Raw genomic sequence first — 15,270 nt, forward strand, 5'->3', positions numbered from 1 at the left:
CGTCTAACTTATGCCGCGCCGGCGTGGTACGCATTCGTCAGCAAGACAAACAGAAGAGCATTAGAAGCACAACAGCACCTGACGTTGCGTACCCTGACCGGTGCGCATAAGTTCGTCAGAAACGCCACCCTGGAGAGGGACCTCAAAATCCAGCCACTGGACGCACACGTGAAAGAACTAGCGACTAGACTGTTCCAGCGCGCGGACGCATCAAAATGGGGACCACCTCAGAGGCATAGCGCCTCTGCACGCTAGACCGCCGGAGATGAAGCCATACGCGCGCGAACTCACCGCTCGCGCGAAGCAGAAGAAGAAGGCACGGTCCCATAGTGTAGAAGCGCGTGGCGCCGTCGTCATGGGCCGCTCTTGCGCTGGCAGTTTGCCGGGCCTCCCCCCATGGGGTCTCACCTGGCAGGCGAAGACCGCGCCGACCGGCCCAGACGGCGCCAACAGTCTACAAGTGAACCTTAGTGCGTTCCTATGAAAACCACCGGCAAGTACTACACTCGAGAAGAAATAGGACAAAAAGAAAAATACTCTCTTCAGACGGTACCGGAGGCTTCAGAATACTAATCCCTGTGTTTCACTCCAGCCTGAACCAACGCCCCTACAGTCCACGCTCACCGTACGGCAGTCCACACCGTACACAAGTGCTTGGCCCTCCATGTGCAGAGAGAACGGGTCACTCAAACCGAAAGATTCGTTACAGAATCCTCTAATATTTAAACCAACAAATACTCGCTCTATGTATTTAAATATCCTTTATCATAATTAGTTACGAATTGAAAAAAATTACGTTCTTTTTTTTTGTTAATTACTTTTAAATAAGTAGAAGGGAGACAAGCATATGATTTACTGTTTATATTTTATCAGTCCTTTTTATTTCCATTCCTTGTCCATAAGTCATAACCATAACTCAAAGCCTGTCTCCAAAATAAAAACTTATTAATAAAAAACTTTGTAGACCATATACGCATCCTTAGAATAAGTAAAATACGTCGAAATATCGATTGCCATTTACCATGCCAAGCATGCTAAGAACATTTGCCGACATGTAAGACTAAAGAGACGGAGGACCTCTATCTCTATCATACACGTGTAAGTGCTAAGAACAAGGAATTACATAGAAGAAGTTATAAAATAAAAACTGTAAATCATATGGTTGTCTCCTTTCTTCTTATGCAAATATGATTAATAAAAAGAGGACAAAAGATACACCATCAATTGCTATTTTTTAAATAAACTGTGTCAAATATATAATCTAGTAATATAAAATTTGTCATTGATAAATAACTGACATATCAAACATTTTCTATACACTATCCTGCTATGAAGTGACAATTTTATCACTCCTATGTAATTCCTTGTTCTTAGTGTAAGTGTAGTGAAAAAGTGGCAATTACAGATAATAAAAAAGAATCATTGTTATATGTCTGTGATGATAATGAATATGTTCGTGAAATTTAGCAGTGATCGTATTATACTCCCTTTAGAGTTAGGTATACTCTGTAGGTTGTGTTTACTTTTTTCTAAATTGCTTTTTTTTTAATAATCATTAAATGACAACAATTGAGTGAAATAGGTTATATTTTTATTTTATATCAACATAGTTAATTATCATAAATCTTGTTAAGAAGTTGTGATATTATTCATAAGTAATGTCTAACGTATTTGGATTAATAGTGTCGGGCAGATTGGTAAGTACATGTAGGCACTTCGTATAGTTAACCTCTTAAAAGTTTATGCTGTGAGTTGAAATAATCTGAATTCTGTGTGTGGGTCGTGCAGGTGCAAACAGAGTTCACTCCGCTGTCTGAGACGAGGTTCCTAATCACAATCCCCGAGGTGGATTCGATCAACCACGCAGTAGTGTTCCTAACTGGCCTCGCGCCTTTGCCGCTCGGCACTGCTGCAATGGTTTATTGGAGCTGGCCGGACCCGGCGGCTCCGCCGAACTGGCAACTCCTTGGCCACATATCAAATAGCAAACCGTCAGCTATTTTTAAAATATCGAACCTCAAGAAACTGCATGAATTAACTAGTAAGTTCTAGAACAATCTACATCAACCCAATATTCTTATTAGTATAATGTTTATATCAAATATAATATTGATACAAATCTTCCTAGTTATCATTCTTAAATAAATATGAAAGTAAGTAGGTTTATATATTGCCTTATTTATGCAATTCTAATGATGCAGACAAAATAATGAGTAAAACTAGTTTTTTTTTTTTTAATATTTCGATTCAATTTGCATGAAGGACTTATTATTATCCCACTGCTGGACACAGGTCTCTCCTCACAAAAGCCTACCATCACATTGAATAATTAAGTTTGCATTTAGTTTTTAATGTTCCTTGCACTAAATAATATTCTTCAAATAAATTCTTTAAAAAAGTTAATAAATTTCTTTATTTCCTGATTTCTTTTTAAAATGGTCTAGGGATGAAATGATATGGATATCTTATATATACATAAAGTAAAAACATGGAATTGGATATATTATAAAACAAGGTATAAAATTAGTATCATTCATTTTCTATTTTACCACAGAGTAAGAGACTGTTGTACTTATTTATTTTAGTGAAAATAAAAACACAGTAGATGAAGTTAAAATAAAAATTAGTTATATAAGTAATTACCATTTATTAACAACAACACAAACAGGAAAAGGGACATGATAAGACAATACACTTTTTATTTTCCTATAACATAGACTATGAAATGCATACAACAGTGGGATATTATTAAGACAAAGTAAAGGTGGAGTCACTAAAACTTCATGTTTTGTTTTCAGATGAGAATAAATTTATGAGTGCCTTTGGTCAGCAGCAGATCTGTCATGATGCTCAGATCGGTATATCAATTGAACCAGAAACAAATGTTCAATTACTCGCATCATCAGTTGTAAGTACACTACTCTTTGTATTTATATTTCACACTAGCATTTCCAGACACACCCACCACTTGCAATGAAGCTGTGGAGGTCACAGTAACTACCTATTAATAACTAACGCTGGACATGACAAATCCTCTACAAGAGAATATTAGCCTCCTGTTACTGATGGATTAATGTTGTACTTTGTGTTTTCCTTCTAAAGCACTGGTACAAAGTGCTCTATATTCTATTGATATTATATAATATACTAATGCTTGCTACACAGAGAGATGGAGTACTACATCACCAAAGGAATTTTTTTTACAAAAGTTTTGTGCTTGGGCACCTTTGTCCCATTTCTGTTTCTGTTGCGAAGCAGTTGTGGTTGCATGGCTGTTTTGATTTGAAAAGTCCTACCCTTATGACTAGGGGGGGGGGAGGAATAAGGTCTAACAGTCTCATTGCTAGCAGTATACCCATCAGGTTGGCCTCCATGCTTTTCCCCCTGGAAACTGTTTCCAATTCCATATTTACTCATAAACTAACCAGCATAAATATATGAAATAGTGATGTTAGTCACACAAAAATCAAAATATCATGGTAATATTAAAAATTTATATTGTTTTCAGGCAGACCAAGCCAATGACTACGTAACGTTTGCTCAAAAAATGTTGGACAATTTAGTGAACTTTGTGGCATCGTTCTCGTTGACGCAGGAACAAATGACGCCCACTCCGGGTATCTCTTACATCCCCCTCAGCACGCTGCACACGTGGTACCAAAACTTTGAGCGGCGGTTGCAGCAGAACCCTAACTTTTGGAGGAACTAACGCCAACTTACTTGAGATTAATATTAATTTTTTTATTTGTTATTTTTAAGTTAAAAGTTAAATATTTCCATAATGAAATGTTATATTATGTGATAAATCAAATTAAGCACATGAATGAATCTGAAAACATAATGTAACACTTGAATGCGTTTGTCTGGATAATTAGTTACTAGGTGCTTAGTAATTTGTGTTAGCATACAGAGTGTGGTGGTGCCACTTTGTGACAGATCGTGATTAGACAGTTCAAAAGTTTACACTGTCTGTATGTGTGTGTGATCGGGCGAGTGTGCACACACCACTGGCCAGTCATGTACAAAGAGTTTGCAAATTGTATATAGACAGCATTATTAAACTTCTAAACTCTTTAAATAGAAAGCAGCGCGACAACGCTGCTCCTTGTGTTAACCGTGTTGGGCCCTTTGTTCTTAAAATGGTGCCACTATGAATCATGCAGCATGCTCGTCTGTCCCCCTGTGTTGTAAAAAAAATTGAACTCCAATGCAATGTTTTTGACATTGTTGCTCATCTAATAGGTGTAGTGCGCCTAAGTATCTAGTTTGATCTCTCTTCATGGCTCGAATACTTTTTATAAAAGTACTATTTTAGAAATATAGAAAAAAAATAAGATTATTTATTGTTAAATTTAATAAATTACACACTTTTAATGCAAGTTTAGTGAATAAAACTGTATAGTTTGGACATAAATGAGTTTGCTAATGGTTTCCATAAGCAAACTCACTTATGTCCTCATATTCCTTCTCAGTTGTACGGGATAGCTACAAATAAATACAGTTCTTGTTTTACTGAGTTTAGTATAGTTATTTATTTGTTAAGCTATCTGATTTTTTGTTATGATACCTAGAATATTAAACTAGTTGACCGCCTACCTAATGGAAAGCGGTAACTGTTACACGTAAACAGCACTATGGATATTTCTGTGATACCTACGATATCACATGGTATGGTATTCTGTGATATCCATGGTACCCTTCATGCATTACACATTCCCGAGACTATTGTAGTATGCCTTCATACCACTTTACGTGATTCCGCTGCTTTTTTTATACTACCGATATTTATTTAGACAAATGCATTAGAAGTGATTTGTAATTAATTTCGTATTTAATAGTTTATCGATTTCTCGAGATGCTACACAATGACTGAGCTCAGAATGATACATCTCTTTAATTTTCAACCCAGTCATCATTTGTGGATCATATGCGTATAGATGGGACCTGCAATATAAAAAATGAGTTATCCAACGCCAAGAGTCGGAGAACAAAGCACATTTTTCGGTGTTGCAAGTAATAACTGTTATATTGTTTACGTTAACGTATAACCTTGTTTACGTCAGTTAATAATAGAAATCCATTACCAAAACTACGTTTATATACTTTTGGTACTATCTAAACGTATATGATCTATTAAATCAATAATTATACAATTAAAAACATTGGTTAAAACCAAACACAGCTATGGCAGCCATATTGTTGCGTGTCTTACATGTTCTTGGCCTTTGGTTTGGGATATATTAAATCACTTAATATTATTTATTATAAAATAAATTATGTAACAAATTATAAAATTGTGTCCGAGCTGCAGTAGTATTATATACTACACTTTTAATAGTCAACAAAGACTGCTTAATAATAATGTTTTTTTTTTTTTTAATAAAAAAGAAAATTGTAATGGTTGTATTTTTTTAATGGGTGATAATGGAATGGTAACCCCACCCGCGGTGTACACCGGCGGGCCACCAATGAAGGATAAAGAAGGTCAGTTAGCCCATCGTGACGAATTCAACAAGAATTGTTTACGATAGTTTCCAGGGGGAACCACGTGGAGGTCGACCTAATAGGCATAATTGCTGGCAATGGGGCTGTCAAACTTCATTGCCAACAATCCCTTTTCCCCCCCCTATTGGTTGTATTATTATAAATTTGACATCGAGTTATAGCGATTATTACCAGCACAGACTTAGTATAATGTACTACATCTATCAATCTATGATTACGAGGAATAATTTGAACCAGGAATTATAATTCGTAGGTTCGATTTTCCATTAGGCTGCTGTTGAAAACAAAATTACATGTATTTACTAAAATATGTGCATGCGCATTTGAGTCGAGCTCTGTGACATATTATCGCTTGTGTCAATTATTTTAGTGTAGAACTACAAAGAATAGATGATGTGGTTCAACAACTAAATAGTTTTATTTTTGTTGTTAAAAATTTCGTTAATACACATTATATTTTAATGTAACCGTACCGTAAAGTAATAACTAGCTTACTTGTTATTAAACTAGTTGAGAAAGCTGGATTAGTTCCGAGACCATCTGAGACTTAGTCATGAGAGACCGTGATGTAAGCGCGAGCCTAACTGTGACTAAAACTGTAATTATTATATTAAAAAAAAAAACTAACCTTATTCATAAAATCTATTTTAACTAATACTTTTACAAACCTATTTTAACTATTACACTGTTTTGTCACTTTCAAATTACGAGTTTACAGAGTACAGAGGAATAACACCCGAGTCCTCAGGAATGACAACGTATGGGCGTTATCATGGGCGAAACGGTATACTCTGTTATGTGCATGGTATTGCTCGTGTCTATAGGCGACGGTTGCCAATTTCCATCAGGTGGGCCGTCAGCTTGTTTACCATTCTAAGTTGTATAAAAAAAAGACAAAACAGTTCAATATCTAAGATGGGTTTGTAGGTTTGACGTTTTTATAAATAAATTTCGGGGGGTCAAGTACTTATTGAAGCTTAAATAAAACAAATGTCATGTTCAAACATGTCTTTGTTTATTCGCATGTTAAGAACTAGGTAACAAAAAATCATCCTAATGAACACATATCAAGGCACTTGTATGTTCACAAACGTTAACCGCATTGGAAGCCGACTGCGTCGACGCGGTGTATAGATAAAAATTCATTGGGATAATGCATCGGGAGCGGCCGGCTCCAGCACACCGAAGTACAATTACAGCTACTTTGTACTGAACATGTTTAACATAAAATTCACTCTGAGATCCTAGTTGCATTCAAACATAACGTTTGCAACAAGTTGACTTTGTGAGAAAAGAATGCAAGAGTGGAAGGCTCGGGACTTGGGAATGGGTAAACGAAAAACACTCGGCTAACACTTAAATGAGTCACATTATGATAGATTATATTTCATGAAGTCAATAATAGTGTATTTTTAATCAACTAGTTCACAACAGATCCGAACATTAACATCAGCGTTGTCAGCATGTGGTACGTTAATATGTAAAACTTAGTGTCGTATGTTCAGTGTTCACGCTAATATTTAAAACTGCTGCCCAGATTTTGTAAAAAGAAAAATAATTATTGTTTAAGATTACAGTTTCAATATAACAATAAGATATGGAGATACAGTATAGTATTAGTTTCTGACAGTTGAAAATTATTCGATATCTGTTATCAATCTTCATGTACAAGTACAGTCTGCAATCAACATGATAATCAAAGTAGAATACATTTGGCCAACTAGCACACGAATCGACAGTGGTGGGTAACTTCCGACATTATAATGTTGTTGTCTTCCTTGACCACCAGTGAATGCATCTTTACTAAGTGAAAAGATATCCCATAAATTATATCATCATACTCTAAAAGTTCAGTCGCAGCTAGCAGATTTTTTTTCGTTTACACGCATTAAAAATATAACAACAACGGTCGTCGCTTAAACCTCATCATAAACAATTAAACTAGGGATTGGTGCGAGGACGACCACAACAAATCTCTTGCATTCCTTCATGTTCAAAAATAACTCTACTCATATATTATATAAAAGGGATCCCAAAAAAGGATTGTAAATCACAGCCGAGGCCGGGCGGCCCCGGGAGCGCGGCGGTCAGCAGCGCTCGCCGCCCGTCGCCAGGAACGGGTGCCGCAGCGCCTCCGCCGCCGACAGCCGCGCGCGCGGGTCGGGCTCCAGCAGCCGCGCCGCCAGCGCGAACGCCGCGTCCGGGAACCCCGCCACGCTGCCCGCGCGCACCTCCTGCGGCTGGGCACACGGCACACGGCCGGTCAGCACGGGGCGGCACCGAGCGTACAATATCAAAACTACTGCCGACGTCATCGCTACCTTGAAATTGCCATCGAGGCAGAGGCAGGGCGCGCGCGGCAGCCGCGAGTGCGTGCAGGGCGGCGGCGGCGCGCCGCGCAGCCACGCGCACAGCTTGCGCAGGCACAGCCCGCGCCGGCCCGACGACGTCACGAGCCGCCGCCCCAGCGCCGCCGCCGTGCGCTGCAGCGCCTGCGTGCCCAGCAGGTCGGCCAGCTCGGCCAGCGCGGACACGTCGTCGCTCGCGCGGAAGAACGGGTACCGCGCCGACAGCACGCTCACGAGCACCACGCCGCTGGCCCACATGTCGACGGCGGTGGTCTGGTGCGGGTACTTGAGCAGCACCTCGGGCGGCCGGAAGCCCTGCGTGCCGGCGCGCGCGGCCCGCGGCGGCGGCCGCGCCTCGCACGCCGCGCACACGCCGCCAGCGCCCGCGCACGCGCACGCGTACGCGCTCACGTTCTGCAAATCACATTTCGCATATACACGTAAGTCATAGTTGATTTCGAATACGTACGAAAAGATTAAGCCAATCTTATGATTAACGTTATGTTCTCGTTCGCGTACATTCTGTGCGACTACTCACTCGCGGCGTCGCCCTCGGGCTCTGAATCTCCGCGGCAGATGCAGGTGCGGGAGCGGCGGCCGTGGTAACCTTGGGTTTCGCCGCGACGGTGAGATCCAGCGCCACCCTTTTAGCACCCGGTGGAGAATCACTCTAGAAAATGAGAAACGGTTACCGAATTTGATCTGGTCCAACTTGATCAGGAACTGAGAGATACGATACCTCACTTCTGTTACGCTTGCCGTTGCTGTTGGTGTGGGCGGGGGGCGGTACGAGCAAAGACGCGGGCTCCTGTCGCGTTTCAATGGGAAGTGGACACAGTCGCTGAGCGAGCCCAAAATCCACCAAGAGATATCTGCCAAGAAAATAAGGTTTTAGTTATGTATGTAAGAGCACCTGTATATTGTAATAGGTTTGCATCTACCTTTGATTCTCTCTATCATAAAGAAAGTTGCCAGGCTTCACGTCCCGATGTATAACACCAAAAGAATGTACTCTCCTCAAGGCTATCATGAGAGCCCGCATGTACCGACGCAGTTCATTGGCATCCATGTCCCCTACATATTCCTGTCAAATTACTATCTCAATTTATATGTCACACATGTAGGACAGTAGTGTTGTGTAATTTAAAAGTGAAACAAACTGTGTAGTGCAAAATAATAAACTTACTGAGAACTTTCTGTGAGGTATATAAGGCATTACAAAAACTATAGTGTCTAAATGACGCAGACAAAGCTCAACGCCAATAACATGGTCCTTGCCCCTGAAATAAAACAAATAATTATATAAAAGATCATTTATTATGCTAGTTGTTTTTGTGATATGTTTTATGTCTGACAAAATTGTCGCCATCAGTATACAACAAAACGATTATTGCATTGGCATTCCTCAGGAGGAAGAAAAGGCTAGTTATGCCTATCTACCTCAAAATGGGGTAGAAACTACTCCCAAAGAAAAATGACAATTTTTAAAACATAACCATAATTTTCTTCTTATATTTTGCTTTTTATTATCTGAACATAATTAATAACAAAATAATATGTAAAGAAAATACATGGAAAGGAAAATAAAAAAAGCAGCACTAGAATAGGTAAGACATGTGGTCTGTGTTTGGAATCTGCGTCCAGTTACTGGTTATTTGATTAGATTTATTTTGTTTAATTTTTTTTTTTCGCATTTTGCAACATGTGTGAACAACAGAGTTTTAAATACATTGTAAATTACATATCTATTTAATTAAACATTTCAAAAGTTAATAAATTACACAAATTAATATACAAATATGAAAAATAATAAAAAATAAGGAAGACAGGAAATTACTTCTCTCACCCAGAGAAGGAAAAAATAATCTCCATTGGGGTGTGTTTCTTTAAGGTATATAATTATAGCATGCAAAAGCTATTTGTAATGGAAACTATACATATAGTAGAAAAATATAAATTAGGTATGTAACAAGGAGTGTGACAGGCAAGTGATATAGAAAGAATGACAGGAAAAAATATGTTAGAAGAAATATCACTGTTGAGTCAGCATGGCCAGTCAGAATGGGAAAGGAGAAATAGCTATGCACAATTTAATCTAATTGATGGAAAAGGAAGTAGTAATGTTTACAAGACAAATTTGTTTAAAAGAGGTTGCAAAATCAAAGTTAGATAAGTTATATTTTTATACATAATTTTTTTATTAAATTAATTAAACTTATTCATAATAAGTTTATAAACTAATGTTCTTATATAATACCATGATAGTTGGCCTCAAATATGAATAATACAAACCTGATACATAGCTGTATGTAAGCCGAGTATGAAATTGTTATGACTTACCCCATGTCCTGCAAACACCTAAGCTCGTGCTCGATGCGGGCAGGGTGGACAGTAGGCACTAAGTGCTTGATCGCAAACCACCGCTTCTCCGAGCTTGGCAGCTCCGCATGCTGCCGCAAGGAACCCAAGTAAACAGAACTAAACGTTCCCTCGCCTATTTTGCGGTGTACTTCGAATATTTCATCCAGCCTTGGTAATTTATGCAATAGCTCAACGATTTGACGCTCTGAAACAAAATAACAGAATATAACCTAAAAACAAAATAATATTGGCATAAAGTGGCGTAAGTACACGATTACGATCCATGTAATAAAATCATAAAAATTCCACTACTCACTCTCAGCATTATCTTTTTTGGTAGTCTGTTCTTTAGTTTTCTTTTTGATTGTTCCATTACTTCCATTGGGATGTGACTGCAATATTCGATCGGCTTCGAATTCGATTCCCTTAATCCTAGACATTTCTTAATAAATTCTACATGATCATTCTCATACAAAAATAAACCTAAAATTAGAAATGTACTAGGCAATTCAATTAAAAACAAAACTAATATTTACAAAAAAAGTACTCTGACTGACATGAACATTGTTTGACTTAGAATTAGTAATCAAATAGTATATAAATTATAGATAGCTAAGACATTTTTGATAGATGTTTCACAACCGAGTGACTCGTTCCGTTCTTCACACTTGATGTGCTAATGCCCATGTAAGTAAGAGACCAGAAATCCTCTTTATTATTATTATACAGTCGTAGTACTATCCTTAATCTATGAATACAAACGTCCACATACAGTCATGTATCGTTTATCATGTCAATTGTGTCTGTCATTTTTAATTGTCAATGTCATTAATTTCCGATCACGCTCGACCAGCTGATATCTTAAAATTATAAAATATCTAATAAAATAAATCTAATCTAAATAACTTTAATGTCTAATGTGAATATAATATAATATAATAATAGAAGTAACATTTTCTAGAAGTCGTTAAAGTTTTACAATAAAAAAAATTTACAGCAAAATGAATAAAACTATTTTACCTAAAATAAATGCCATTAAAAGATTTACATATGACATTACATCGGTACGTATAATAACTTTTATTACAATAGACAAAATACTTTTTTAATGAGTGAATATGGAATGGTGTATACCGCCAGTGTATATTGATAGCTACTCCAGTAAAGGTTTATAAGTGAGAACGAAAGGAAACACGATGGTTTCCGGGGGGAACCTGTGTAGGCCGAACTAACATACCCCAATTGCCGGCAACATACCCTATTGCCAGCAATTGAGCTATAAGAACCTATTACTAACAATCCTCCGCCTGACATGTCATAATTATCACCTCCCAATTATTATTTGTAAGAATTCCATTTATAATTGTAAAGATTTGTAAGCCTGTCCTTTGGTGTATTTATGGTTATCTTCTAGAGCGGGCCTGAGCCCTTAAAATAGGCTCTCCAACTTTCTACTTATAACTAAAAAATACATTTTATTTTTGAATGGACACCAGACAATCCAATGGGCCCCCATCTAAATACAGCTATGAACCTGTGTATGTGTGTAGTAATTAAATTTAGGAATTTTATTTTCAATAAATAACAGAAGAACTAAACCATATAGTGCTATTTATTATTAACTTTTAAGTGATTCTTATTATTTTTCTTTACTGTACTACTAAGGTGGCAAGCACACAGCCCATATAATGATTAGCATAGCCTAAGGATGTATGTAATATTATTTTATTTCCTATCAGACATCTGTGTTTGACAACAACCCCTCTTTACAACATGAAGCGAGCAGCTGAGCTCAGGCAATAATAAAATCATATATTATTTTGAATAATTTACAGTTAAGATATGTGAGTAAAGGACCTAAGCCAGAAATTCCAAGCAATGCTTTAGGATCAGTGTACACTGCTCCAAATCAGAAGGAAAATGGTATTGTGTATGATAGAAAGCCTTTTAAATTGACTCTGGAGGCAGGCAAGACATACCATTGGTGTTTATGTGGCCGCTCCAAGTCCCAGCCCATGTGTGATGGTACACACAAAGATATTTTTTTGAAAGTTACACAAAGGTAATCATTATGATTATATAAAAACATAAAATAAATATATAAAAGTCCTGCCTCACAATGTTCATTTATAATAATCCCAAAACTTTTTCAACAAATTTTATACATGCGTATTATTAGCTTCAATTTCAAGGATAGGATAGTTTTTATCAAGATAACTGACCCTCTATCTGATGGGTGACAGTAGGAAAGAAAACAATGTTTGTTGGGTCATCTGTCACAATTTATATTAACTTTATTACTATTAAAAATATTAATTCTATGCAGACTAAACAAATTAAAACTTTGCTCCTTTAATTTCATTTTGTGAAATTGCAATATGATTCTAAACTTGTTCAAAATAAGATTAATAATTATATTTTCTTTATTTCCAGACCTATAAGATTTACAGTTGAAAAAACAAAAGATTATTGGCTATGCAATTGTAAGCAAACTAAAAACAGACCATTCTGTGATGGAACACACAAACAAAAAGAAATTCAAGAAGCTTCCACAATAAAAGTCTGAAAAACTGCAAATAAATTATAACTATGTTAGTAGTCTCTTAGAAAATAAGTATATTAGTTAGACAAAATTAAATTATATATGTTCTAAATATTTTGAATTATAATAATTCTTTTTATTATTCTGATGATATTGTGTTTCCAGCCTTATATTCCTGCTCACGGGTACTATATATATTCTTTTTTTTTTTGTTTTTTTTTACTTTACAATTTTTTTTAACCCCCACTACAAAAATTATTTAGAAGTTTCAATCCTTTACCTGTCTGTGGCATTAAATAAATAGGCTGGTACCAATCTGGTACTTTTACTGGTACTTGAATTTGGTTTTCAATTTAGGAAAATCAGCCATCCCCAGAAGCCAGAATCTATGACAAATAATATTATGCTTGGACTTGTGAATATATCAAAATAAATCAACTTTGTTAAGATACTGTGTGGATCCGACAGAATAAGCTATTTCTTCCTTTCCCATGGGTGTCATAAGAGATAACTAAGGGAACTTATGGTGGAGGGATAGGCAACAGCATCCCTCTTAAAACATCACCAAAATCCTAATTGCAGGTAATAACCCACCTTCCAAACATGACAACTACTGGCAAAATCATCCCAATGGTAAATACACCTAAAAGAAACGACTCCCCCAACTCCCAGTTGCATAAATATTACGTTTTTTTTTATACAACTTAGAATGGCAAACAAGCTGACAGCCCACCTGATGGAAAGTGGTAATCGTCGCCTATAGACATGAGCAGTACCATGGACATAACAGAGTATACTGTTTCACCCATGATACCCCCCATGCGTTGCCATTCCTGAGAACTCTGGTGTTATTCCTCTGTACCTTTTAAATTCACTCCCATATCCCACCCTTCAAACTGAAACACAGCCATGCAAACACAACTGCTTCACGGTTGAAACAAAAATGGGATAGAGGTACCCAAGCAAACGACTTTTATACAAAGTATCCCTCTGGTGCGTATTGCGATTTGTAAAAGTAAGTTGTAAACTAACATAAAACATAAGAGGGGACAGGGATTGTTAGTAATGGAGACTGAGAATCCTATTGCTAGCAATATATTCAACCAGGTCGACCTCCTCGCGGTTCTCCCTGAAAACTATCATGGTTAATTCCTGATGAATTCATCATGATGGGCAAACTGGCCTGTTTTCATTCTCATCTATCACCCTTCACTGGTGCTCCGCCAGCGTACTCTGTTAGCGCAGGCAGGGTTACCATACCATTTTCACCCAACAAAAAAAAAAAACATAATTACTTCGAAATTTTCTCTGTAACTAAACTCTAATCTGTGCTGATAGTCACTTGAGTGGTTTATATGAGGACAAGTTTATTAGAGGATTAGACATTAGTAGTTGATGTTACTTTTAAAAATAGAACTTATAAAAATAGAACTATTACACCAATCTCAATTAAATTTGGATTCATTTAAGTTAATTTTAAAACACGTATTTTATTACGTTAAGAACATAATAAAACTGTTCATATTTGGATCTCATGAAAGTTCCTTGTTAGAATAAATTAAATTGGATTAGAACTTATTAGTAGTAGATTACAATATTTTAATTTGACTGATAGTTGATACAAGAGGTTTCTTGAGTAGTTTTTATATTACTTGCACTTGAGTTAAATTTATTTATGTTAGCTGAACTTAAACCAGAAATTTTTGAACATCTCTGTAAATTATTGATGCCCATTAATTCTTCTCTTTCCGCGTCTAGGGAAGGTAGATAAAGTTTTGTTGGAGAAATCAGTTCAGGGTACAATAGGACTGATATACCTGAAGAAGGTAAAAGCCCTTAAAATATTAAAAAAAAAAAAAAAAAAAGTCTATGACTGCGTCTTGCTGCATAATGATATAAATTTAAGATATATATAAAAAATACTATCTGCGCTAAAGCATATTATAACATAAATGGCTATTTAAATCATAAAAATCCATGGACTTGAATATAGTATTTATGAGAATTGTAATTATTGTAATTTTTTTAATTATTATTATTTTATATTGTAATAATTATAAAATAAAATATCATAAGAGTCTGTAATAGATGTATATGAATAAAGATGTTTTGATTGATATATTATGAAAATAAGTAGTGATTAGTACTATGTATAAATAATTAATTTATTATATTTTTGTATGTGGTTTCTCGTTAAAAAGAAATATTTTAGTCATATTATAGTTATATATTATGGGAAATCAGTAATTGAAGTATTCAACAAATTGTTAATCGCCTATGTATTTTAAAGAACGACAACCTTACATGCAGCCTATTAACTTTATTTTCTACTAACTTTAAAAGCTTTTAGGTTTATTTATTTATACTAATATACCTACAAATCGAGCTATTTTTCTTATAGGTACGTATATATTGTTTAAATATGAATATGTGTATTTTTTCAAATGCTTTTTACCTTGGCACAAAATTTTTAACTACCATTTAATGCGGCAAAAAGAGATTGTATTACTTACC

General features: G+C 36.3%; 3 protein-coding genes across 4 annotated transcripts; 2 read left to right on the plus strand and 1 right to left on the minus strand.

Moving 5' to 3' along the window:
* Window positions 1-1,356: 1,356 nt before the first annotated feature.
* LOC113522722 (protein OPI10 homolog) lies at window positions 1,357-5,398 on the plus strand. Its single transcript, XM_026908516.3, has 4 exons — window positions 1,357-1,697; window positions 1,789-2,041; window positions 2,799-2,908; window positions 3,509-5,398. Exons 1-4 carry the CDS (start codon window positions 1,659-1,661, stop codon window positions 3,707-3,709), a joined length of 603 nt encoding a protein of 200 aa, XP_026764317.1. The 5' UTR covers window positions 1,357-1,658; the 3' UTR covers window positions 3,710-5,398.
* A 1,100-nt stretch (window positions 5,399-6,498) lies between these two features.
* LOC113518724 (cell division cycle 7-related protein kinase-like) lies at window positions 6,499-10,905 on the minus strand. 2 transcript variants are annotated; one of them, XM_052902854.1, is made up of 9 exons: window positions 10,778-10,905; window positions 10,531-10,697; window positions 10,194-10,419; window positions 9,040-9,133; window positions 8,795-8,937; window positions 8,593-8,725; window positions 8,392-8,523; window positions 7,827-8,267; window positions 6,499-7,745 (listed from the first exon to the last, which is right to left on the minus strand). In XM_052902854.1, the coding sequence occupies exons 2-9, from the start codon at window positions 10,652-10,654 to the stop codon at window positions 7,593-7,595; spliced, it is 1,446 nt and encodes a 481-aa protein (XP_052758814.1). In that variant the 5' UTR covers window positions 10,655-10,697; window positions 10,778-10,905; the 3' UTR covers window positions 6,499-7,592. The 2 variants fall into 2 exon arrangements, with proteins under 2 accessions (XP_052758814.1, XP_052758813.1); XM_052902853.1 differs by having other exon boundaries at window positions 10,531-10,892.
* Window positions 10,906-11,028: 123 nt separating this feature from the next.
* LOC113518726 (CDGSH iron-sulfur domain-containing protein 3, mitochondrial) lies at window positions 11,029-12,907 on the plus strand. Its single transcript, XM_026903692.2, has 3 exons — window positions 11,029-11,278; window positions 12,050-12,276; window positions 12,648-12,907. The coding sequence occupies exons 1-3, from the start codon at window positions 11,216-11,218 to the stop codon at window positions 12,778-12,780; spliced, it is 423 nt and encodes a 140-aa protein (XP_026759493.1). The 5' UTR covers window positions 11,029-11,215; the 3' UTR covers window positions 12,781-12,907.
* Window positions 12,908-15,270: the final 2,363 nt, after the last annotated feature.

The sequence above is a fragment of the Galleria mellonella genome, unplaced genomic scaffold (genome assembly GCF_026898425.1).
Source record: "Galleria mellonella isolate WM207_F2 unplaced genomic scaffold, CSIRO_AGI_GalMel_v1 utg962, whole genome shotgun sequence".
NCBI classification, from domain to species: domain Eukaryota; kingdom Metazoa; phylum Arthropoda; class Insecta; order Lepidoptera; family Pyralidae; genus Galleria; species Galleria mellonella.